We start from the raw sequence: 27775 nt of genomic DNA on the forward strand, positions 1-27775 counted from the left end.
CGGTTAATTTACATGACAGGAGAGAATGGTTCTGTGTCTGCACTTTGATTTGCTTAATTTCTAAATTGAAAGAGTAGAATTTCAAAATTTAACACTTTACAGTAGTCTGTGAATATGTTGGTGAACAATGATTCAGTTAGAAAGAGGGTGGAAGTTAATCTAAAATGGAAGAATATTATGATAGAAGACATGGTATAAGAAAAGACCTTGGAAAGATAAAAGCATGAAAGAAAGTGCAGTGGAGCTGGAAGATAAACATTGTTTTTTAAATGCAATGTAGTTATGTTCACTAGTGAATATGTTAAAGTTTTTCAGGACAGTTTATATAATTGTATATATAGTGTTGAATATACAGGACTGCTGATTGTGCTGTGAATAAAGGTGAAGAGTATGTGTATTTAGGCGAAGTGAATAATTTTTGTAATAGTGATGAGGACAATAATTATGAGCATATCTCATTTAATGTTGACGTGTCAACCAGTCATGTGAGTGAAAAACAGAAATGAAGATTTACAAGGTTATGGAGAAGATAATATTGTTAATCGAGTCAAGAAGGTGTAATTGTTTGCTTTCCCATTACAGTGAATAAGAATTACACTAAGAGTTTAATGTTTTTCTTTTTTCTCTTACTAGTCACACACAAGCCAACATTTTGAAATGAAAAGGAGGGAGATTTAGAAAAAAAATAATAGGGGGCCGTATTTTCCCCACAGACTTTCGAATGAAGCAGAGGCAATCTCAAGCAGGAGACTACTAAAATGAAGCTGTTTTGGGGTGAAAGTATAAGGAATGTTAGTGCGGAAGTATGATGTAAGGGCATTTCGGGGAAGGATGCTTATTTACATTTGTAATGCACAGTTGACAATTCTGAATGGACTTATGAACATAAGTAAAGTGATTGATTACACTCACCTGCTTCATGTGCAATATTTCCTGCACATCACTACAAATTGCCTTGCCCGTTACGTTACATGTAGTGGTTGCTCATACAGACACACGTAACCGTGTGTTACTATTGGAACACACTCCGCTCAGCAGCAGTAAAACGCAGCCCTCCATTGACCAACAGTAAGCCACCCAACTTGGGAACTTTCACGGTGCCAGGCCTCATACACCATTGCCGCAGACTGGATTGGCTGCTTCTAAGTCACACCCCTCCCTGTGCACGCCCTTAGCCGTGGCCCCCACAGCTGACCAACCAAAGGCCGCTTCTACCAAAACAGAACTGGAAAGAGGCGGGTCCGGCACCGTGGATTTAGGAACAGCCAAAATATTAATCGAAAGAGAAAACGGATACGTAACAAGAATCGCCAAACTGTAATTGGGCTTGACAGCGGCCATCTTAGAATGTATTAGCTTCAATCTAAACGTTTCAGAGTAGTGGAAATATTCAGGTAAATTTGCTAATCATCTTACAAAGTAAAAAATACATTTACGTGAAACCTGCACTAAATACATATCGGAATGTTACAGACACCACATAATGAGACATTTTTGTAAATAATATTTGTTATATACAGGAGTTACAACGATAACAACACTTCAGTTATACAAGGCCGTAAACCAGAGACATTTGGTTGACTTCAAATCTGCAATTCAATTTTAGCTCGAAAGCGGACGCCGGCGTCACATGAGACTATCTGACAGGTTCAGAAGATTTGCAGATTTAGTCCTTCTTTGATGTCTATGTAAACAATGACGCTTGCGGAGACGTCTAGCGGGACCGGCTGGGTTGCTGAGCCACGGGGCTGAAGGGAAAAGTCATGAAGGACTAAGTGCGCATGCGTACCCCGTAGAGCTGGGGACCGTGAGCTGCCTCTCCGCCAAGCAGTTTCTGTACCCAATCCCACCCCTGGCGCGCCGTTGCTCATGTAGTTCTAGAGCTTTCCCGTTTCTTATCTCCGCTGCCGCCCTGCATAACCGGGATCATGGCTTCTGTCTGGAAGAGGCTGCAGCGGGTTGGCAAGCATGCGTCCAAGTTCCAGTTCGTGGCATCTTACCAGGAGCTGATGGTGGAGTGCACCAAAAAATGGTGAGTATTTATTAAGCGGTGGGATGACCTGCATATTGCTACTGCTCTCGTGCAGGCTGTTGGCACCCTTGGGAGGAGGTGAACAATACAGGGCGGGATGCGTATGCTCCCTGGGAAGTCCAGGCCACGGTAGCAGGCATGCCATTCATGTGTGACCATTGCATCCACGATTATCTTCGGCAAGGCACCTATCCCATCACCTGCCAGAGAGAAACCTCACGCACTACACCTGGCACAGAGTATAACATGACAGTGTATCCTGACAGCCCCGGCGTAGGCAACCTCACCTACTGGTAGGCAAATGCAGGCATTCTTAAATAGGAGCACATTAGTCGGTATGCATTTCACTGGCCAACACGAATCTGCCAGCGGCAATACTTGTACATGAGAGACTGATGCTTCCTTTCTGATGGACTGTTCTTGTCCCCACCCATTTGTAATTCCTTCTCAGGGTGTTAATGTCCTCTCCCTGAGGTGATGATGCCCTGGTCTTTTGGTGTACCTTTCATCAACCGACCTCTTTCGAGGATGCCTGTAATTCGCCCTCAGTTCTTTCATGATGCTGTTCCAGTTGGCGCGTGTAGGTGACGCTCCTCCCTGGGTTACTTTCGTCTGGGTGGAGTGTAAACAGATCATTCCATTTCTTGATTAAGTATTTCCAGTTTGAGTGTCAATTGCTTTTAGTTGCTCTCGAACACACGAAGTATAGCAGGAGTGGAAGATTGTTTGCAGTGCAGCCAATTTCTCTACTGAACATATGTAAACGACCTACTTAAGTTAGCTATGTATGTTAAGGTTTATTTGGCTTGTAGAGTAGGCAGCGGACCACTTTTTGCTGCTGTAAAGGCTTACCGGCCTCCACCGCTTTCTTTCTGAAGATGGTTCACATGGTATGTGCGTGAGATATTGTATTTTCTCTGCTTAATTTACTCTGATAAATCATGCGATTCTATAAACCCATAATGATGCAGTTAATCAAATGTCATGCGTGTGATTCAGTATTTCATGTAGTTGTGACTGTCAATGGTTTAGCAGGTTCAATATTGTTTGCGTTTTTTTCTTGTCTGATGAGAGCCCACTTAAGGTGTTTTGCTGCTTATGTGCACAGTGAACTCTCCTTCAACTTTTATGGTACTGCCCGGCTGACAGACCTCTCGCTCCAGTGCCTTTCACGTGGATCATTACTTAATATTTTCTTACTGCAACGTTAAAGGCGAAGGATTAATTTCTCCTTTTGAATGTGGAATGACCTCCCACTGCGAGCTAGTTTATTACTTGTCCGCAGTCTGATGGCTATCTGTTAATTGCATTTTCATTAACCCACATAAGTCAAGAGGAATCCGCTTCCAACGTATTATCTATTCTTTAAGATAAGTACACAGTCCGTGATGTCAGCGGAACGACAAAAGAAGTACAATTTTTTTTTACCGTCCTCGTGCCTTAACGTGTCTCTCTTGGTGTCTAGATAGCACTAAGATGATGGTTTGTTGTATTTAAATGATTTCGGTTTTACATTTGACTGGAATAGAGTGTACACGAGTCGCAGGTTGTTTCTTTTTCTTTGAATCTTATTTATAAACAGCTAACCCATTTAAATTGTGTGTTAGGCTTTTCTCATATTTGGAATCGGAGGTTGGCTCAGTCGTGGATAACATGAACATGTACCCTTCATCCTCCTGTATGATTAGATGAAATATCAAAGAATATTCCAGGTGACCGAAATAAGTGCAGCGTTCTAAAAGAGAAGGGTATATTTTTGACCATCATCCATCCACCTGATATGTATCCAGTGTTTTTGAATTGAGCTGATTCGCATACTTAATTTTAAAGTTCAGTCAACCAGGATCCAGATTATCAATCTCTTTAATCATGCTATGAAAGTGCTAAAATAGGTTGCTTAGAAACTAGCTTCACGTCCATTTGAAGTATACAGATTAGTAGCCGCCTTCCATGTGACATGATGTTTTATGAGCAATTGTTTGTGTTTCATGCAGAAGAAATATCAAAAGGTAACACCTACTCACACCATGACATTGAAAACAAGGAAAAGTTGAAACGTGTGAATATACAATCTGGGCAAAGATTCACTATGATCTTTTTCTCTGTAGCTGATCATATTGCCCAACACATGACATTCTCTGTTTTGGTTGTGCAGACAATAGAACTGTTGTTCATGTGCTGAAAAGACAATATTTCACAAGACATAGTACTCTTTCATTACAGTTCCTACACTTCGGTTTTTCACAGTGTAAGCATTTCTTGACAACTGCAACTGTGATCTAATCAGCATTTCTTCTACTTTCCTACTTAGGGTTGTGCCAAAGAATGTGGTTAGGATAGCTGTTGAAGTTTTTATCACTCTTTTTACTTTTTAACTGTTTTTGGCCAAAGTCACTAAAATCTACATTTTGAACCTAGCTGATTGGTTGCAATGTGGTTTTCGTTGTGGCCAAACTTCGTTCAGATCACCTATAACTGTGTGGGTATTAATGGAGAGTGGTGATAATGGGTTTTCAGGTAATATGAACGCCTTCTGTATCGGCAGAAACCACAATGATTGATTCCATGATCTTTTCACCAATGTCTATTTAAGTAGTGAAAAGTTCAGTCTTCAGTCTCCTGTGTTCAACGTAGTCCAGACTTATTCACACTAGTATTAGGAATAGACATGCTTATGTACAAACTCGTGATGCAGTTGATAGCCGAAGTCTCAGCAGCAAAATAGGTAGCATAAATTTACAAATGTTTGTCATCTACTTTAAAAGGTACGTTTGGTCATTAGTATAATGCTACAGTACGAAATGCCTGCAACAGTGTTCTCACCCATGCATCACGTTGCCAACTGTTTGGTATTTCGACATTGGACAACGGGAAGGTTTGTTCTTTATTATATAGGTGAATTACATAAGAAATCATTATTTGTTAATGTATTAAAATATTTTGGTAGTGGTTATTTGCTGAGGATGTGAGCTCTGACATGGCTACAAGACATGATTGAAGCTGGGGGTAATACATTTTGAAAGGTCTTGTGGTTGATTGAAGCTGGGGGTAATATATTTTGAAAGGTCTTGTGGTTGATTGAAGCTGGGGGTAATACATTTTGCAAAGTCTTGTGGTGATGACTTGGCTTGCTGTTGGTGCAAAAGCGACACAACTTGGAGGAAGTAGGAGTAGCCTGCTGTACACTTTTCCAACTACCAATCAGGAAAACTAATAAAGCAAATCTTTCACTCATTTAGCCAAAAATAGATTATGGTGCCTCCTACTTCCCTGTGTGGAGGACATTACATTCTACTAAGATAAATTGAACTTGGGACTATATACGTATAGTTTCAGTTTTTCATTTGAATTGCCTGCACAAGCTTCATTTAATTAAGGCTAAAGCTCCTCTTTCCTGCCTGTCATTTCTCCAAAGGCTTGGTCGTCTCTATTTCATCTTGCTTCTCGATTGTTAGTGCCTGAATATTCGTTACATTTGTAGGTCTGGCCTCTGAGACAGCAGTAGGCACATCACAAAGCTATTGTTTCCCCCCCCAAAAAAATGCATTTATACATTGAGGGTTCTTTTGGCCTGCAGACTTCATCCATTGGTCTGTTATAACTGGAACATTTTGCTTCCACCCACCACAGCATGGGGCCGTGGGTTACTCCACTTTCCTTATCGGTTCACTTCACTTGGTATGACTGCACAAAGCTTGTGCATATTGTTCACATCTGCCTAAAAAGTTCCTTTTTCTTCAGTTGAAATATTGATTTAAAGTATGTGTTTGTGTTTATTTATGGTTTCTATAAACTTTACATACTGGCTGTCGTATTTTTTTACCTGCACTTCTTTTCAAAGTTTAGGTTATAAAGTGTGTAAGTGACATTGTAGCTGCCTGCGATTTCAATAATTGATTAGGTGATGATTTATTCTTGTGCCCATCATAAATAATACAATCTAGCACACAAACGATAGGCATGTTTTTTTTTTTTTTTAAACATCACTAATAAAATAGTCCACATTAGTGAATATTTTTTATATGTACATTTTTTTCAAACATAAGGGGGCTACGTTTAGGTGACATATTTTTTCCTATTTATTTTTGTGATGTGTTTGCAATTAAATAACAAAAATAATCACTGCTGTTAACAAGGCCAGACCTTTTGATTTTTGCCAATGCTTGATCATACATGTGTTGACTGGGATGATCTTGAGTCCTGTGTTGATGCGTGCTATCATAGTAATCAGCAATATAGTTAGCAGAAGTTGATTTCAAACTTTAGTTGGTTAATATTCTTTTTATGTAAATTTCTGTCTCCGTTTACTGGTGTAGGGCTAACAACAAGGTTTAGACTGGACAAACAGTACAACCAAGATATTACCAGTTTCAGAATGTCAGCGTAGTATATCAACCTCATGGCCAAAGGTGGCAGTTTTCAACTATTTCTACTTGATATGGCACACCGGATAGAGTTAATGTACTTGGGCCTGAGTAGGGGCATAACTTTCTCTTTTGTGTTCTGGCTTGTTTCAGCCTTTTTACGTCATGTAAGCAGAATATAGCCACCCACCATATTCTTGTGATATTCACTTTCTAGAAATAACATTTGGTATAATCCCCTGCTAGACAGGAACCTACTGACAACACTGTTTTGAAAGATCAGTCACTTTGGTGCGTTCAGAGTAGCAAGGCAAGTTAATTTGCAAGGGACACTGCAAGAGTGTAATTCAAGAAAAACACTTAAGAAAAATACATTTTTTATAACAATGTATTTATATCCTTGCACTTTTCTATTCATTACTTGACTTTATCCTTTTTATTTTGTTTCACACAACCAACTGCCTGTGAAAATGTAACATCTAAATGTCCTTTCTGTTCATTTCCCTCGTTTTGTTTATTAGCACAGTCTTTGCTGTGTTAGATTCCATTGTTTTTTCTGTTGTTTTGACCCATATCACCTCTTCAGAAGGTCGTTTTTACATTTTTTTTTTTTACCCAAATTCTGCAGAAGTAAGCACATTCCTTCTTTGCCACTAAAGGGGCTGGTCATCATTTGGTACAGAGAAAGGACGGACGCTCTGTCAGTTGAGTGGTTCATGCGCTTCTGGTCATTGTGCAAAATAGTGATGCCATCCTTGACATTTTTCTGTGCTGACTCTCCCAGTCAACTCAGTCCTCTGCTTGGACCATACACTAGGTATATCTGGGAGCACACACATTGTACTCGTACGATGCAAGCACCTTCAGCCAACTGCAAGATTTTGAACATTTTTACTTCACACACCATTCTCTACCACACATTGAAAAGGTAGTGGGCAATGATCGAAATAGCAACGGGAGAAAATGTTTCCACTTTTTTCATCAAGGCCCAGATGGAAGAGAAAAGTTGTGCCTAAGAAAGTCCTGTGCACACTTGCATGGTTCGTGCTGGCTGTGATAACACTCTCCCCCTTTGCCTGTTTCTCTGCCTACTCTACTTGTTGTTAGGGTGGGATTACAGAATCTTCTTGACTAATATACTGTTTGGTTTGAATATGTACAGCCTACTCGTTATCCGTGCTCGTTTTCCATTTGAGGTTGCATGCTACTCACATCTGCTTCCTCTAGCTCGCTCGTGCTGATTTTCTTTATCCTCGCTGCACTTTGCACGAACGCATTAATGTCTTATTAGTATAAATGGTAAATTTGGTGGCTGGAGAGTTACTGTTGCATATAGTCAGAGAATACTCACGTACGGGTTGGTGTCCTGTCAGCAACAGGAGTACAGGCAGGCGGCCCCTCAAGTACCCAGTAATGTCTCATTAGTGTAACTGGTAAGTTTGGTGGTTGGACCATTGCATATGGTCAAAGAATACCTGTCTGCGTGGTAGTGTCCAGTCAGCAACAGAAGGACAAGGCTAGCGGTCCGGGGTGATGATGGCCTCAGCACATTTTGTGGTGTTTATTTTTAGGCCCAACAGACTTGATTAGAGCTTGGATCATGGTTTTTAGAATTAACCACGATTTTTTCCCCTAGGGCAATAGACATTTTTGCGTTCAAGTCTTTGCTGACAAGGACACGTGGGACATGCACATTTACTTTGTAAACTACCGAAACTTTTATTACATTGTACTAGTAAAGACGTGTATTTAAACTCGTAGAAGCCTTTTTTGTCTTTGAACAAATAATCGTGTTTGCCAGTGAAACTAGTGATGTTCCAGCCTTGTCAAAATGTTGATATTTAGGACTGTTCTAATGTAGAACACGCGCTATAGAGGAACTGAAGTTATGATATTTGACTACGTGATCATTGAAAGTAGTTTTCTTGCAAGCAATCACAGAAAGCTACACATTTTCTTGTAGTTTATTAGGTAGACCGATTCCTTGCCATTGTGTTCAGAAGATTACTTATCGACTTGGTAGAGAAAGCAACTGATTCCCATAGAACTTTTTTGCTACTTTAAACACGGTTAATTTGTTAATTTTAAAATAGGAAAGACTTCCTGAGAGAAGATTTTTTTTATTCCTGTTAATGTGCGTTTTGTCGTGCACTGCATTGTTGGTATGTGTTCGGCTACTCGTTTATTATGCCAGTTTGTTTCCTAATCTCGCTGTGCCTGCGTATAGCCTGCAGTAGAGCCTCGGCTTTAACTCGCTCTGTGTTGAACTGCATGTTAGGAACTTTCCAGGCCTGTGGCTCAGTGATGGATTGGAGAGAACCTTGACAGCACTGGGAAGGAATGCAGGATTTCTAGTTCAGCTAAACTGTTTTCCAAACCAGGTGCTTAACTATGGGACATCTTTCCTAAAACACACACGTGTGCTTTTTACGATTTAAAACCGTTGCACACACAACCAAACTTTTTAAATTGACCACATACTTGAATGCACCATTCTGAGGCCTGGGTGATTGTAGTTCCTAAATATGCACATATGAGGAGCTACAGATTTTGTTGCTGGTGAGTTTAACAGTGCTTTATAATCAAATACCTATACCTCTTCTGTTTCTAACATTATTAAGAATGCCTACATCCAGGGTGGCCAAAAACTCCTTGGTGAGGATCGCATGTCACTGGCTACCAAAAGCACATTGTGACTATGGTTGCAAAGAATGAAAGGGAGCTAAGGGACTTTCAGTAGAGTTATGTGGCAAAATGCAGAATGACATCTTTGTCTAAAAGCTGTAAGTTGTTTTGCTGCTTTAGTTATGACATTTTAGACCTAGCGGTTTGGTGCTTGGCCACTAAATTGCTTTTTTCTAACATCATTGGCAGCTTCTAATTCTCATACCTAGTGACTGACCCTAATGTGACCCTAGGATATGATTGTAATGAATGAGATCTGGGCATCTCCATTTCCAATTTAAAATCTTTCTAATGTGCATGCAATAGAAGTGTTACGGAGCAGAACACCAGTTTGTAACCTACACTCACATTTACTGCCTTGGACCTTTACATATAAGATATCCACAATTAGCATGAGTGTCCCTTTATGACTCCCCAAACATGATATAATGCAAGCAATATGTGGGATTTAAATAGCAAGGATCTAACTGCAAAATAGGGGGGCATTGTACAGTGAAGAGAGAACAAGCACTGGCCTTATTGGGGAGGGGCGTGCAGCTCCAAATTAGAGGACTAAAGCAGAGTGATGAAGTAGGGGATCCATTGAAGTACATTGCACTAGCTGGGATATGTAGGTGTGCATTAGGTTAGGTTTGTAGGTAGACAGGAAGGGGGCTGATTGCTAGGGGTTGGATGGGAGCAGGTGGGCGAAGTTTAGGTGCTGGGCAAGATGGGAACCATGCAGGGATAAAGTGGTGGAGGTAGCAAGGCATGGAGAGGGGCTTCAATAATTGATAAGCTGCTGGTGATGTTAAGTAGCAACACAGTATTGCTTGAACAAAATTTGGAGTCATTTTGGGGAATTAGGAGAAGAGAAACTCTTGGTGTTTTCCCACTGGTATTGCATTCCACATCCATGTGGAATGCCCCACCCAGTCCAGTGTTGGGCATTCACTGGCCCATCCAGTGTTAGGCATATTCTTGACATCTAACCTTCTCCCTTCTGCCCTGTTTCTTCTTCTGCAGTTCTGCTACTGCAGGTTTTGCATCACATGCTGGATGTTCTGATCGACCATTTAGCATGTTATCGCACACCAGATTAATTCCTGACAGTCCAGTATACAAAGGACACCAGTTGCACAGCTAATTTCCTCATGCTTTGTATGTAGCCAGCACTCGATTTCAGCGACTCATGTTCATCAGCCAGTTGAATATTGAATCACCTCAGCACTTCCATCCACTCTGTCTTCCTGTGGAAAGAGTGCACGTTTTTTGTGTAGAGTCCTCCATTCTGTATAGGTTGCCCTTCCAAGAGCTCAGTTGCCCCTATTGAACTAGATTGATGGCGGCCACTCAAGTGCAGTAAGTGGGTGCCTAAGTGCATCTTTACCAGGTATATGTTCAACCTAATTGTAATCATCTTGTCGTTAGACAGATGCTGAATCCCTGTAACAAGCGTGTGGAGAATGTCCACAACAAACCCATAATTAGCCCTGGTAGTTCTAAACCGTTCCTAAATGCAATGTACACACTTGATGTGCCCTGAAATAGTCTGGCTTATATTTATACACAGTGGATATACCTTCCTCTCTTACTGTTTGACGTTCACATACTTTGAATTCTTGACAGTCTTCCAAAGAATTAAAAGATGCTTGGCCCTTGGAGATCTTCACTGCTGTCCACATCAGACACGCTATTGTGCTAGTCATCCTTCGGCATGACATTGGCCGGAATACACTGTGGTTTGGGATGGTCGTTTTTGGTGTTCTCAAAGGGAGACTGGGGTATTATACCCTACAAGATACAGAAGGATGCATTAGCAGTCCCCCGATAGGTGGTGTAGGGCCATTAAGACAGAGATAAATCTGTCACCTGGTCTCCACAATTGTTTAAGTACTGTGCAATCTTTAAATTAGTATATGCCAAGTTCATGCACAACAGCCTCTCTGATAATGGGTAGCAGGGGTTCAGATTGGGAGCGTTGTTATTCCTGTAACGAATGTTTCAGGATCTATTGAGATACGACAGCGTCATTGTCACACTGAAAAACTGCAGTGCAGTAAAAATACCCATATTTCAGAATAGAACTCAATACTTACCTGCCCTGTCCACCTCTCTGTCTTGGGGCTCAACTGTCCATAAGCCTTTGTTACAGGGCCATAGAAAGCAGAGCGAACCACCCATGCTGTCAGGTGTTCCGGAATATCAGCGGTGCCCTGGTGTGTGCTCTTCCCACCCACAGTACCTGAACTAGAATACCCAGCTCAGCACTGCATAGTCATTGAAGATTGGAGGAGTAATAGCAAGGCAGAAAGTGCACGGGGAGCATGTATAGCAGGCCCATGGTTATCCATGAAGTGGATCAGATCAACAGAGATCGTTCTCAGATTCTGAAAGTTAACATGGAGATAAGATGTCACCCAGAGGTCACAGCTAGGCCAATATGCCCTCAACTGCCCCTTGCAACCTCCAAAAACAGTGTCAAAGTTTTCCATGAGGGCCATAGCTATGTCAAGTTTTCAGGGTATGTATATGGTACATGTACATGCAGATGCAGATAAACCTAACGGGAATAACTTACACAGTGAAGGATTACCTTGAAAAGGTCACCTGGCCCCAGAACATTCGAAGAATATCGGACCCCCATGCAGTAATAGGTGCCTTAAGATCTTATTGGTTGACACACCTCCATTGTTCTGTGCACACATTTATTAATCCTGCTTTACCTGTATTTGATTGTTCATACATTTATATAGTGTATTCACTATTTTTTTGGTGTAACATTTGAGATTAGATGATGGGGTCTTTGTGAAACCAAGGAACTTAATTGAAATAAAGTTATTTGGGTTAATGTTGTTTTCAGAACTCAAGTCGAAAGATTAAGACTGTGTATATTATAACATCAAAGAGTTTTTCCTTGCATCACTTCCAGCTTTATCCCTCTCAAGACATCAACAGTTGCTTCGAGCCCCATGTTTGCCCTACATGTGCATTGCTGCGGTTTATTTTTCCATTTTCTAGCTTGTGTACTTTTTGAAAGGAAGTTGGCAGCAGTACTGGATTGACCCTTGGACTTTTAGGAAAGTATTTTGCAAGCCTGGGTGACCACAAACAGGAAAGACTAGAAACATTTGTGTGCAATCTTCTCTTTTTCTAATATTGACAATTGTCTGATTGCAAAATTGTTTCTTTTTCCATTGTGTGACTCCGTTACATGCCATTTCCCACTTATTCCTCCTCTCAAATCATTAAATGTGTAAAAAAAGAATCAATGTAAATGGGAATGTCATAGTTAAAAACTGCCATGAACAGTATGTGCTTTTGTTGCTTTCATTTGTTTGTTTTGTTAAACTCTTAAATGCACTTCACTATATATATATATATGCTTTCTTTGCTTTGACTTCACCAAGTGAGAAGTGGTCACAGTTTCCGAATGAGGGCACTTTGGTGGCTGGGTCTTGAAGTGCCTTTCTCTCCTGTAATCCTCCCTTGCAAAGAGTGATTGGGCAATTCAACTTGTCAGAATAAGTTGAGGTCGATCTTTTTAGCAATCTGATCCGCTGTACACACCAGGCTTTGCAAATGACCTGGAGCAGCACTGCCTGAATCGTGGTTTATCTTGATAAACACTGTATCGCTATTTCTCCAATATACCCATTTAAAAACTGCTGGACTTTACCTGAAGCTCGAGTATATCCCCTGCGAGCTCTTACCTACCATAGACAAGTCTGATTGGCGATGGACTGGTGGTTGCCGTATGGCCATTTTCAGTCAAAGGTTATGCTGAGATGTACCGGTGCTTGTCCGAAGTACTTCGGAATCAAGCCTTCCAAGAGCGGTGTGTTTGCGACCATGCAGGCAACCTGCTCGACACTCTATCTTGCACACACTTTCTGAAGCGCTCGTTCACACACACGTTCACGCTCTGTCTCTCACGCACACTCCCACTCAGATAACCACGAAGACACACTAACACTCTCTTTCTTTGTCTGTGTTTCTCTTCATATTTCCCCATGCTCATTATTGTTTCCTCTCTCTTGATATGTGCCAGCAATGCTTATTTCTCTCACACACACACTCGTTCACACACGCGTTGAAGCGCACTCCAAAACACCCATGCGCGCTTGCACTCTCTCTCAACCTTCCCCTGCTCTGCCTTGCTTTCTCTCTCGCAGCCCCTTTCCTCCGGAGCGTGTCTGCCTCTCTGTCGCTCTCCGTCTGCACCGTCGGCATCCGCCCCTGGCTCCGAGTATCCCTGGCTCTCGGTGTAAAGCGTGCTCACTGGCCCAGCCGCGTGTCTCCCGCGCAAGCCCTGGAGATTCGGCTAGTATACACAAGACATTTCATCTCCGCATCCGTGTCGCACGCACCTTGCACTTTCAGACACTCCATATGCATTGCAAATGGGAAGCTCGGCTTCTATCTGCAGCAGAGGTGCCCCCCACAACCCTACCAATCAAACCCTCTTTTGACTCCAGTGCCACTCCTTTGGTTAACACACAACGAAGGGACCAAAATAGACACGAGCTCTTCCCTAAGTAATTGAAGAATTATTTGTTTTCACCACGATGATGATAAATACACAATGCTGGTCATGCTAAAAACCCTTAAAAAAAAAAACTACTGTTTAAAGCATGCCGCATGAACGTGCGCTGTCTATGGAAAGGGAGGGCAGGTGAGATTGGGTGTTGCAAAAAGATTATCTGGGTTAGTGAAGAAGGTATTTATTACAAGCCACTCGTGAACGGCGAGGATGGGAGAGAGGATGTCCCAGCGCCATGCACACTGGCGACGGGGTATCTAACTTTAGAGCGGCCAGGGCAGTGCCCCCGACTGCCCTTTTCTGGCATCAGATTTCTGTGTTGGCTTCTATCTCTGTCTCCCGTTTGGCACTGTACACAATGTTCTCATAAAATATTGATGCTTTTAGCAATTCGTTTTTTCCCAAATCGAATCTAGTTTTGTTGATGCAAGAAAAAATGTGTTTTGTAGTTAGGGATAACTTATACAAGAAGGTTTCCAGATCATTTGGGCCCTATTATGTCTTTTATTAGGTGATTTTACGTTTAAAAAGTACATCATTTAAATATGTTATAGAAGGAAGGGAAAATAATTTGTGAGTTTAGGAATTTGGTATTTGCGGTTGGTGTTTGGCCTTCTTAAAAAAAAAAAAAAAAAAAAAAAGTACATCTACCATAGTTTTCTAGAACTGACAATGTATGTGATAGTACAAGAGAGACAATTCATTTGTAAATTGGTTTGAATACCTAGAAATACTCTTTGTAATATTTACTGTCGAAGCTGGTGTGGATATATTGTGTATCAGAGGATCCTTGATCATTTGCACCCTGGAGCCCATTGTGCTGTTGTTTGAACACTAATTAAGTGTTACTTTGTGATCGGTGGTGAATGTAGGTTGCCCTTTAATAGTAGTATATACATAACACCTTGTTATAGCTCTTCATATTGCAAATCTGCCATTTTCAAGCACCGAAAATAATAGGTGTGGTTGTCCAATCTAACAATACTCCGTTTAACTTCCTCTGAAGAATGGAAGGGTGAGTTGGCCACCGTTAAAACCCGTGACATGCAGTTTGCTGGGTATGTTGTCTTATTTTTCATTCTTCATGATACATATTCTTCTTCACATTTTTGTTAAATCACCTTCTCTGTGCTGCTTCCTACCTTTTTTAGACATTTGGTTCATACAGACATCCCTCATCTTCCCACCCCTTCCTAAGAGTTTGAAAAAAATACTTCCTCCCAAATGTTCCATCCCTACTGGACTATGAAACACGTAATTGGCCACCACTCGAAGTATATCCATTCAATAACAAGACCTATGTGATTAATCTGATTGATCTCTTCTAAAGGAGGGTCAAGAGATTGGGTAAAGTTTGGAGCAGTAACCGAAAGTGTGTGAAGATCTGTTTGGGCTGCCAAGAAAGAATCACCTAGAGCAGATTTTATTGGAATGTAACCAGGTACTAAGATTGAACATGTGCACTTGTATGCTGGCCTGAGTGTTCTGGAATGTGGGGGGTATTGAAGGAGGGGGTTAAAGTGACCATACACAGCATGTACCACTTATTCCACTGTAATGAACTTCGAAGGGCTCTTCGTCCTTGAACAACGCTGAGGCACGCGGTAATAATCATAAAATACTGAGGCACTTTAGGGTTGGAAGCAGACTTGTATCATTTCTTCTACTACACTGGAACAGAGAGGGGCAGCCTTCAGGGACCTTTGCTTGTAGCTTCACTCTGTTTCTAAGGGCTGTTATGGGAAAAAAAACTTTCCTTCATCACAGGAAAAAGTTAAATAAAAAGGAAAGATTAGTGGAAACCCTAAATAAAAATAGAACTGTTAACGATTCTCGGCCATTTCATAAGAGAAAGTCTGAAAGCCGTGGTCAATTGCGCACCGTTCTATGTTTTCCGTGCTACTACTTAACAGTTCGATGTTTTAAGTACCATTTTTTTTCTCACACAGTTCTTTGTCAGTGGATCATTTCATCCAAGCACTGTCCTTAATGCAGGGGATACTTATATCCCATACACAATTTGCATAATAGTAGATCATCTCATTCACACACACTTCTGGTGGCAGCCTACAAACACATCCACACACAGTTCTCATGACCGTGGACCATCTCGTCCACTCAGTGGACCTTCTCCTTCACACACAGTTCTTGTGGCAGTGGACCATCTCATCCCCCAATGGTCCATAGCTACTCACAGTTCTCGTGGCAGTAGACCATCTCATCCAGTCACAGTTCTTGTGGCAGGGAACCATCTCATCCGCACACAGGTTTCATAGCAGTGGACTCTCATCCACTCACAGATTTCGTGGCAGTGGACTATCTCATCCACTCACAGATTTCGTGGCAGTGGACTATCTCATCCACTCACAGATTTCGTGGCAGTGGACTATCTCATCCACTCACAGATTTCGTGGCAGTGGACTATCTCATCCACACACAGATTTCGTGGTAGTGGACTATCTCACCCACACACAGATTTCATGGCAGAGGACCATCTCATCCACTCACAGTTTTCATGGCAGTGAGATATCTCATCCACAAACAGTTCTCGCTGCAGTGGTTCATCTCATCCACTCACAGTTTTAATATCAGTGGGCCATCTCATCCACACACAGTTCTCGCGGCAGTGGACAATCTCATCCACACACAGTTCTCGTGGCAGTGGGTCATCTCATCCACGCACAATTCTTAATGTCAGTGGATCATCTCATCCCACACACATTTCTTGTTGCAACAGATCATCCCACCCACTGTGAGTTGTAGTACCAGTGGTTCGTATGATCTTCTCACAGATGTAGTAACCGTGGATCACCTCATCCACACATAGTTCTTAATGTCAGTGGATCATTTCATTCCACACACAGTTGTCACCGCAGATCTTCTCATCCACTGAGAGTGGTAGTGGCAGCAGTTCAAATCACCTACTCGCAGATGTAGTAACAGTGGATCATCTCATCAACATACAGATTTTAAGGTAGTGGGTCATTTCATCCCACACACAGTTATCACCGCAGAGCTTCTCATCCACTGACAGTTGTAGTGGCAGCAGTTCATATCATCTACTCACAGATGTAATGACAGTGGATCATCTCATCAATATACATTTTTAAGGTAGTGGGTCCCTTTCACAACATCACACTGAATATTGAGATAGAGGAACAATATAAACATCCTGAACTTCATCTTGAAGGCACTATCACTCTATAACCCATTAGAAGTCCCAAATCACCACCGCTTCCCTAATCTTGGTGGCCTTCTGAGAGAGGTTTGTTTGGTTTCAAGTCCTCTGGGAGTCAGATAAGCCTTCTCCCTAGTGACTTTCACTACGTCCTTGACTTCGTTTTCAGTCACCCCTCCTAATAGAGGTAGGTGGCTGGCACTCACCAGTGCAACTACATTAGACAGCCTTTGCAAGAAATTTGAAACAAAGTGTTAATTCTGATGTATTTTAAAATAAGCTTAGTCACTGTATTTTTTTATTTTTATATTCTGGTCTCCCTCTCATCTTCCTTGAAGCCTGCCTAAATACACACCGGCCATCTTGCTGGCCAAATTCACGTCCTACCCTAAATAAATCGGTTCTTTTATATATGCTTCTAGCACCTACTACTGTACTGTGCTTTCCCGCAAACTGCAGTACACGCCAAACCCCTTATCTACCGCTTAATCAAAACATACTCAGATGAAACAAACATAAAAGGCTTAGTTTTATTGCTAACATCACGACTGAAAATTAATTTGGATGCTAATTGTCCCTATTACAGGAGATCACGGAGTTTCTTGTCATGTGCCAAAGAGGGAATTGCCATACCAAAATGGTGCTTTACGATTTTCTTTTCTAAATTGTGCCCAAGTCCTGTCGGGCTTAATCGTGGTACCTCATTAACATGGGTGTTATTTGTAGAAGGCCTCTGCAGCGTGAGCATAGCTAGGTTATTTTAATTTATGCAGTTGAATCTAAATTAAGCTTATTAGCGAGAACAGTGAAACTCTACATGGAATCTGCCACACACTCTAGTTTGTCGGGCAATTGCGTGGATAAGTGGCATCATTAAAAGTCAGCATGTCTACCGAGTTGGACTCTCACTTTCTTGATCTGTGCCCTATGATACCAGCGTTTGTTACCCACATTCCTGGCGCATCACTCCATATCTTTGTCTAATTCTTGTGACGTTTAGCCACACATACAGTATTTACACTGGATATAAAATTATTTCTATAGTTTTGATACAGAAGTGACTGGAACTAAATTCTCACATGTATGTTAAACCACACACCTTTTAAAGTCTGTTTTACTCTGTCTTGGTTGCATGCTAGAAACTTGAAATAAGTGTAATTGGCATTTAAATATTATTGTCCAGGGTTTTGTGAAATTCTAAAGCTTATTACATGGAAATGGATGCCTGGTGCTAGATTCTCCTAGCGCCTATTTTGTCAGCCTTCTCAACCATTGTGATTGACCTTCATCACAGCCTGTCAACTTATTCTGCATTAATGACTAATACATTGACGGTAAACACAGAAGTTCGGTCTCATTCAGAAGAAAGGTAAGTGTTTAGACTTACTCATAGTTTTGCATCGATGTTAATTTTATATTCAGTTTTACTCAGCTGGAATTAAATTAAACCGTTCAAAAGAAACTAAATTGGAGGAGTTGAAGTCCACCCCTCTTGTGTGATCGCAAGTTGAACTCTATATGGGATGAAAGTTGGATGATTTACTAAGAAATAGTGAATTGAAGAATGAAAGAACACATTCTGGAGTTTTGCTTTCTGGTTTTCCTTTCCACGGAGGATCAATGGAGCACACTACATTTAGACGTTTTCTTCCATGGCGTTGGGGTCGCCTCACATTCTGCCATTTGGGAAAGCTTTACCATCAGTAGCCGCATACCACCACAGCAGTGCAGAGCAGTTGGTAAGTTCCCTTTGCATTATGGAAAGTTATGGAAACCCTGTCCACCTGCAGTGCATGATGCCACCACTCCACAGCACGAGAAGCTATGTTACCAGATGACTGACTACCGTGAATCCATTGTCTGGATAAAGGTATCTCTAAGGCTCTGCTACTTTTAGTTGTGTTAAAACATGCCTCCAGGGGCTGACCCTCCTGATAGCCATGACTACCCAGAGCATGGATTTTTACAGCTTTAGTACAGGAACCTCCTTCTGACAGAAACTGCCTTCTGACCTGGGTGCACATGCTTGATGAAAACTGATATGCAAGAGGCGAGGCTGAAAACTTTGGGTCTGAGTTCGGGAAGGCCATGCAAAGGCCATGCAACCAGAGCTGTATCTTCCAGAGGGCTATGCCTCTGCATGACCGTGACCACTATGGACGTAAAAAGCAGTTTCTCTGGACATTGTCAAGCTATACGCTCCCTCCGCCATAGCAATGCATTTCCTGAACAGTTAAGTTCTCCTGTAGCCAGACCATCCTAGACGTTCTGACACTAAATTGCAATAACATTTGACAATGAATCTCGTTTACAGCACTCCCAAAGCAAACAGTAACATCTGCCAAAATGATACAAAGTATGCAAAGTTTTGTGTTTTTTGGAATCGTTAAGCTTGGGAACCGATGTAGGTTACATTTGAGTGTCTGCCCTCGGGCAGATTTTGAGATCTGTATAATCTTTGACACCTGAGCCTCTCAGAAAGCATAAGAAGCATTTCATGTATGATGAGGCAGAGACCGCAGGATCTCATAGTGCCTAATTCCTGCCTGAGGGCAGAGAAAGCACGAAGGACCGATCCAAGATGAGAGCTGACACAAAGTGGTTGAAGGGAGAGGACGCTTTACGGAGAATAATGAGAGGAACAACAGTCTGGCCACAAAAGGAGAAAGTACCTTAAAGAATATAGAGAGTTGTCCATCAGGCACAGGCAAACTAAGTGATCCTCTTCCCTCTCCTGCCTATCTTCTTTCCATACAATCCCTCAGGCTTCTGTAGACACACTTTCGCCCCGTCCCTCGTCTCTTCTCAGTCTTTCCCTTTCTCCTACTGCTCCTCTCCTTATCTCATTCCCTCAACCTGCAAGGCATATAGCCCACAGACACAGCAAGGATCCTGGAATTACATTTACTGGAAGTGAGGGGTCCTGCCAAGAGACTGGAAAATATGTTGCTGTTGGTGTTTATGCAGCCTCATGTATCATTATAAATAACGACACTAAAACTATACACTTTCTGTAAAAATATTCTCTATATAACATGTTCTCTGTGGTCCTGCTGTAGCTTGTAGCATCTGTTATTTGTGTGAATGCTGGAGGAAGTAGCTTTAGTATTCTTTAGCTACCAAGTAGTTCCTTGCCGTCTGGGTTGGATTGTTTGCCATTTGTGAAGAGGCAGGTACTCGTGCTTCTGATAGATGCTTTTAACCTCAGCTTCCTCACCTTGTGAATTCCCCCAGGTGTCAAACTGGATTTCAAAACTTTCAGCCGTTGTTCCCCTGTAGGTGGTGCCATCAAACTCTAAAGTGACCTCAGTCCGTCTCCAGAAGGGACGCTGCTGAGCCAATTATAGATGACACTCCATGCATTGACGTCTGTACTTTATTATTTTTTTTCACACCTTTTAAAGTAGTTCTGGAGCTTTGTAACCGAACTCTGTCAGTTCTCTACCACCTTTCAAAGTTACTTTTTTGTTACACTGTGCTAGGGATCCTTCCCTCAAGAACTACTGGTTTCAAGCTGTGCTTCGCATTCAGAAAGCAGATATTGATTACGGATCTGCCTGACATCTGTCTTTGGTGTCTCTGATTTAAGAACAATTCAGAGTCATGCAATAAGTGTTCCCTGATGCGACTCAAGGAGCAGGAGGTGAAGTTCTACATCACCAACCACAATACACTGTCTCATTAAAAGTTACCCATCTCTTTGTCCTCGTGGTAAACCTCGGACGAAGTCCAAGCACAAATCTTGGCATAAACACCAGATGTCTAGATGGGAGTCTTTACACTGTCCCTTGTGGTTCAGGTGACTCCAAGGCCCGACTCCACACCAGGTGTGTCGATCTCATTCCAGAGCTTTACCCAGTGCGTACTGAATTTCCAGGTCACCTTTGACTCGGCAGCAGGTATGGGCCTTCAAGCAGGTAATGCTATGTTTTTTTTTTCTGTTGGTTACGAGTCTCCCTGGGTGGCCGCTGAGACTCATGGATCCTGGGGGCCTACAGTTGGGATTCTGCTGGCAGATCCTGCCAGGGCAAGTTCAAGTTTTCAACCCTAACGCCAGGCTATGGGAATTGGTGTATTTATTTGTTGACACACCTGAATGCATACCCCGGGTTTATTTGTGGTTGTGCATATATCCCTCATGGATTTGCTGTGATGGCTCCAGATTGCTTTATGATGAGGTGGATTTGTGTTAGAGAGATTTAAAGATATCTGTGCCATTGCGGAATTCTTAGGCTTCTCCCTCTAGCTTGCCAGAAGTTCAGGGGTTAGTGATGGGACCCAGCTTATCCCACAAGGCAGCCATCTCAACCCGTGCAGCAGGCTATTTAGTCATTTTGTATGGTAGCAACAAAGGGCAATTCCACCATCAACGGGGTCTGTTCTAGTCTTCCTCTTCGCCTGGAGCTGTCATGACCAAACCAAACTGGTTCCCCCTTTTGGAGTAATAAATGAGAAGGAGTAGTATAGAATAAATTTTTACCTGCCCAACTGACGTGGTTACCTTGGGCCAGTGAGTCATGCAAGTTGTCAGTTATAGTTCTGCCCCTATCGTTTCTATCATTCCCTTCTACTATTTCTCCTGTAGTTGCTCAGAGCTCAGCAGAACCTGCCCTATCCAAAAAAGTTAAATTATTGTTGGACAAAAGGGGTACTAGAAGCCTAGATAAGGAGAAAGACAGCAGTTGATGCTCCTGTTTTTCATTGGTGCCCAAAAAGGTCGGTGAGTTCAGACTGAATTTGGACCTTCGTTTCTTGAACCCCCTTCCTTTGAATGGAAATATTCCAGATGCTGACTCAGGCCCAGCCCTTCTCTTCATGCTTTTATGTGCCTATCTTGCAGCGCCAAAGGCATTTACTCTGCTTTGTGGTAGAAAAGAAACATTTTCAGTTACCTATCCTCCCCTACAGCCTCACATCAGCCCCGGGGTGTGAAGATGTAATGAATATAATGGCAGTGATGAGGCCCATCTTTGCAGATTAGGAGTGCCCAGGAGTTGAGGACCACCTGAGGTTGATCATATTGCTAAGGGCCTTCTCTAAAGTTCTCTCTCAATGAGCCAGATCCCACCTGCAGAAGATTTCTTTTATAGAGGCTGTCCTGGACATGGTGGCATTCAAAGCCTTTCTGCCCCTGCAGCAAGTCCGGGATAATCAGGATATGATCCCTGTGTTTCAGGCTCAGTCCTATGTTCCATCTCAGGTGGATAGGAGGCTTCTGTCCTTCTTGACCTTGTATCCTTTGCTGATGCCTCATGTCCATTGCACATGTGGGTTCTGCAGTGGAACCTCTGCCTTCAGTGGACTCAGCACTGGGATTTCCTCTTAGTGTTTTGGGCGAGGCTGCTTGGGTTCTTCAGTGTTGGATAAAGGATTCCAATCTGACTTGCGGTAGGCTGTACTTCCTATCCCCATCCAGGGGCGATGGTGGTGATTGATACGCCCAGACTGAGCTGGAGGGGTCACCTGTAGGAAATGGGGATCAGAGACCTGGTCTCCAGTGGAGCAGAAGTAACACATCAGTCTCCTGGAGCTGCATAGCTTCCATTTGGTGCTCCAGGCTTTTCTGCCTGCCATCCAGGGCAGCCCAGTGCAAGCCTTGATTAAAAGGAAAGTGACTGCTACATGGTGCTGCGCTGTGGGGTCAAATGTACTATGCCAAGAGACATTGAGGCTGTAGTCCTAGCAGGACCTACAGCAAATTTCCTTGACTGTCTTTCATCTAGCAGGGTCCTTGAACCCTACAGTGGACTTGTGCAGCTTGCACCATTTAGCAGACAGAGTGGCATTTACATCCTGAGTGTCTCGGGCGTATTAGCCTACTGGGGCGTTCCTTGCATAGATCTTTTTGTCACATCTGAGAACGCTCATTGTTGAGCTTTTTGCAGTCTGGAGTTTCCTCCTCGGGGTTCCCTGGGAGAGACATTTCACCTACAGTGAGACTCTAGTTTCCTTTATGTTGTCATGCCACAGTTTCCTCAGTTTCTGAAGACGGTCTAAAGGTACCTGGCTCGCGGCATTCCGGTAGCCCTGGACTGGGCTTGAAGTGTCTGGTACTCCGATTCCAAGCATCTGTACCCTTCTCCATAAGTATCACTAGGAAGACCTACTTTCCCAACAACAGAGCAGAGTTTTACGTCCAAACCACCAAAACCTACATCTACATAAGTGGAGATTAAGTGGACTCATCCGAGTGGATTTGATCTGCTCAAGGAAGTAGTCGATATTATATTGAATGCTTGCTGTCTGTCCTCAAAATCAGTCTATTCTGGATGTTGGGCTAGGTTTTTGGCCTGTTGTGAGGACTGTCAAGTCAATCTGCTGCAGGCTAAACTTTCAGACCTTTTTCAGTTCTCTTATTTGTACTGTCATTGGCTCAGCAATGTTTTCTCTTGGACACATTTAAATTATTTATTGTCTGTTTGACCTGGCAACTTGCAGACTCCAAGGAACCCCTTGAGGGTCCTACATGTGAACCTTCTCAAACCCCACTTCGAGAGGTCTGAGTTAATCATGCTTCTGGCTTCAGATGATGGGATGGAAGAGGAGAGTGAAACTCTCCCTGATCTTCTGCCTGTCAGGGAGCAGGATGGTTCAGTAGAAGGTGTGGTCCTCTCCCCTTCTCTGACCCTAAAGCAGCAGAGTGACTGTCACCAGTTACTAGGACAATTTGCAACTCTCACTCGCTCCAGGTGTCACCCACTATGCATGCATGATGTGGAAACTGGGGACAGCCTGCCTGTGAAACATAAGATTTACAGGTTAGCTGACAGAGTGAAGGCCAGCATCGACGAAGAGGTATCCAAGATGTTGGCTTTAGGGGTGATTGAGCACTCCAGCAGCCCTTGGTCCAGCCCAGTGATGTTGGTACCTAAGGCTGCTGCACCTGGTGCCACACCAGAACTTCAGTTCTGTGTGGAATACCGTGGGCTCAGTGCGTCACCAAGACTGACGCCCACCCCATCCCCAGAGCTGATGAGCTCATTGATCAATTGGGGGCTACTAAGTTCCTCAGCACATTTGATTTAACATCTGGGTACTGGCAGATTGCATTAACAGATGGGGCCAAAGAGAGGTCTGCGTTCTCAATGCCAGAGGGGCACTTCCAGTTCTGGGTCATGCCCATCGGGTTGAAGTATGCACCTGCCACCTTCCAGAGGTTGGTCAGTCAGGTTCTAGCTGGGCTTTAAAACGTCAGTGCCGCCTACCTTGACGACATTGCTGTTTTCAGCTCCAGTTGAGAGAACCACTTGCACCACCCCTGGAAAGTGTTGAAGGCGCTGCAAGCCACAGGCCTCACTATCAAGGCCAGTAAGTGCCAGTGGTGTACTTGGGACACAGGTAGGAAGCAGCCGGGTGGTGCACCTACAACCCAAGATTGATGCCGTTCGGGCATGGGCACCCCCCAAGACCCAGACATAGGTGAGAGCCTTCTTAGGCCTCACCGTGTACTACAGGAGATTTGTCAAGGGGTATGGCACCATTGTTGCCCCCTTGACAGAGTTGACATCCAATAAGCAACCTAGACTGGTGATCTGGACTGAGGCATGCCAAACTGCGTTTGACACCCTGAAGGAGGCCATCTGCATGGCACCTGTGCTGCTGGCCCCTGACTTCTCCTAGGAGTTTGTGGTACAGACAGGTGCTTTAGACCATGGTGTGGGAGTGGTACTTTCACAGCTGAACGAAGAGGGCCTTAGCAGGAGGCTACTCCCCAGGGAACAGACGTGGAGTGCAATTGAAAGGGAAGCTTTTGCTGTGGTCTGGGCACTGAAGAAGCTAAGACACTACTTGTTTGGTTCTCACTTCTTGTTTCAGACCAACCACAGGCCCCTCAAATGGTTAATGCAGATGAGGGGTGCGAACCCAAAACTGTTGAGGTGGTCCATTTCCCTACAGGGGATGGACTTTACAGTGTAACTCCGTCCTGGCACAGTACACGCCTACGCTGATGGTCTGTCCAGGTTCTTCCGTCTTAGTGAGAACTCCCAAGGGGTTGGGTAGTTCCCATCCCAGCTGGAGGGGACATGTGTTAGGCCTGCCATCTTTTGGCGTGTTTCCTCTGTATTTTTGCCGCCTTCTGACCTCCTTTTTTTTTATGGTATGGTGGACTCTGTTTTTGCTGGTTTATTGTCTCTGTGCACTCAACCACTGCTGATCAGTGCTAAAGCGCAAGCATTCTCTATGTAAATTGTATTGGTGATTGGCTTATCCATGATTGGCATATTTGATTTACTGGTAAGTCCCTAGTAAAGTCCACTATGTGTGCCCAGGGCCTGTAAATCAAATACTACTAGTGGGCCTGCAGCACTGATTGTACCACCCACATGAGTAGCCCTGTAAACATGTCTCAGGCCTGCCACTGCAGTGTCTGTGTGTGCAGCCGTGCACTGTCAATTCGACCTGGTAAGTGTACCCACTTGCCAGGCCCAAACCTTCCCTTTTTGAACATGTAAGGCATCCCTAAGTTAGGCCCCAGGTAGCTCCAGGGGCAGGGTGCAGTGTATGTTAAAGGTTTGACATGTACTGATGTGTTTTACATGTCCTAACAGTGAAATACTGCCACATTTAGTTTTCACTGTTGCAAGGCCTATCATAGGTTAACATGGGGGCTGCCTTTAAATATCCTTAAAGTGCAATTTCCTTTTGGGAGCAGATAGAGATGTGGAGTTTGAGGTCTCTGAACTCACAATTTAAAAATACATCTTTTTGTAAAGTTGGTTTTTAAATTGCCTGTTTGAAAGGGACACTTTTAGAAAGTGGGCATTTTCTTGCTTAAACCATTCTGTGCCTCTGCCTGCTTGTGTATTCCACGACTGGATTTAGCCTGACAGTTGGGCTGTTGTTAATTCCCTCTAGACAGTGACATAAAGGGAGCTGGAGTGTAGCCTGCATATCCTGATGAGCCATCTGGACTAGAGTGGAGGGAGGAGTTGTCACTTACACCTGAAAGGGCTGTGCTTGCCCTCACACAATGCAGACTCCGACCCCTGCACTGTGTCTGGGGCCAGGCCTGCAAGGCAGGAGCTTGTGAACAACAGAGACTTTCCTTTGAGTATGCCTACTTCTAAGGCAGAAGGGGTATAAGTATGGGACCCAAAACCCCAGACTTTTAGAACACTTCTGGATCAAGAGGAACCTCTGCCAAGGAGAAGAGCTTGAGGAGGAATACTGCCCCTTTGCTGTGTGAGCTTTGCTGGGTTGGCCTGCATCTTTTTGCTTCTGCCTTAAAGAGGGTAAAGACTGGACTTTGCTCTGTATCCTGCTTGTGAAGTTTCTCCAAGGGCTTGGAGTAGAGTTTGCCTCCTGTTGGAAGTCTCAGGGATATCAAAGACTTCAGCTTCATCTGCCGACAGCACTGGGAACTGTGTGTTTTGTGCTGCAAAACAAGAAAAACCACTGCAACGCCGTCAATTACTCCGCTGCCTACACTATGACCTGACAACGCTACACAAAGCCATGCCCCACTATCAACCCTGGTCTTGCCGCCGCCACCTGATGCCTTCACCGAGCCGCTGCTTGCACTGTGACCTTTGGGCCCTGCACTCTGCATCGCCTTGCTCGCACCGCAGCTGTGTTATCCCAGACGACACTGCTCCACGCTGACACTGGTGCCGCTGCCTGCACCGTGCCGTGTGGACACCGCTTGTGAGGTACACAAAGCACCATCCCACACCACAGCCCCGGTCCACCAATGTCAGCGCCATGTACTCCAGTGTTGTCAACAGATGGCCCGTCTGCACCACAACCTGTGGGCGCCGCACAAATCCTGACCCGCTGCACTGCCGTCTTGGGCCTACTGATGATAGTGCTTCAGCAACAACAACGATGCTGCCTGCACGGTGACCTTGCTAGACCGCATGTCGCACCACCCTGCTTTACACCGCAGCCCTGGTCTCACCGATGCCACAGGACACTGTCACCAAGCCGCTGCCTGCACCGTGACCTGTGGGCACTGCACGTCGCATTGTTCCACTTCGCACCGCAGCTCCAACACCATCCACGCCAGCACTCTTGACTTCGTCATCAGCCCGGAGTTCGATCTGCAACATGTGTGACTTCAAGGGCCCGACAACCTCCGCACCGACCTCCAGAACCGCGCCACACTCCGGATCTCATCACAAGGATCGCGGCGCCCTGCATTTCCAAAGTACTGTTTGCGGGTCTTCCCGACACTATAGCTGGCCTACGATGCCGCGGCTGGCCTGAACAGTTGGATTTCTTGTTCATGACGCCGTGATAGCCCCAGACGGAGCTATCAACTTCAAGGAACTGTATTTTTAAGTAATTCTTGGAAAATTCATAACTTTATAACTGTTTGTTTGATTTTTCTCGTTTTGGTCTTGTTTTACACAGATATATATTGACTTTTTTTCTAAAGCTGATGTGGTGTCCTTTTGTAGTGTTTTCCCTGTATTACCGTGTGTTGTGTGCAAAAGCTTTGTGCTAAGCTCCCAAGGGGGTGAGTATGGGTTATCTGCGCTGGGTATCCCCCTAATCCTGACTAGAGTGAGGGTCCCTACTTGGACAGGGTGCAAACCGACTGCCAACTAGAGCCCCCATTTCTAACATTGGCTCTTTCGGCCTTTCTCGTATGTCAGTTAAGCACTCTTTATTTAAGTCACCAATTGTGATGCGTTTCTGTAAAGTGCGTACAAATGTTTCTCTCTGCGCCCTTTAGTATGCAACAGTGGGACTTTAATTTGATTCTTACCTTCTTGATGTGCTTGCCTTTTGAGCTGCTGCACAGCTGAGGTTAATGACCCTCAAACTGTCTCTCTCATTGTGGTAATTTCCAGGTGTGATGTCAGTGAACTGCAGGCTATGTCAATGCACCCACCAGATACCATCTTCTTTCCAGACAAGTTGGTGACTCTGGCATCCTTTCTTCCAAAAGTGGTGTCACCATTCTATGTGGAGCAGTCAACTACACTCCCTGCTTTCTCTCTTTGCCACGTTGCTCTGAGGAGGAGGGACTTTACTGGTTGGACCCCAAG

General features: G+C 43.7%; 1 protein-coding gene across 6 annotated transcripts in view; it reads left to right on the forward strand.

Moving 5' to 3' along the window:
* The first annotated feature begins 1700 nt into the window (after nucleotides 1–1700).
* EHBP1 (EH domain binding protein 1) overlaps nucleotides 1701–27775 on the forward strand; it is a 1526717-nt gene continuing 1500642 nt past the window's right edge. For all 6 annotated transcript variants that reach the window (XM_069234213.1, XM_069234209.1, XM_069234211.1 and 3 more), the window contains exon 1: nucleotides 1701–2032. In XM_069234213.1, the coding sequence (XP_069090314.1) occupies nucleotides 1929–2032 (104 nt within the window). In that variant the 5' untranslated portion in view covers nucleotides 1701–1928. The remainder of the gene's footprint in view (nucleotides 2033–27775) is intronic.

Source organism: Pleurodeles waltl, chromosome 5 (genome assembly GCF_031143425.1).
Source record: "Pleurodeles waltl isolate 20211129_DDA chromosome 5, aPleWal1.hap1.20221129, whole genome shotgun sequence".
NCBI lineage: Eukaryota > Metazoa > Chordata > Amphibia > Caudata > Salamandridae > Pleurodeles > Pleurodeles waltl.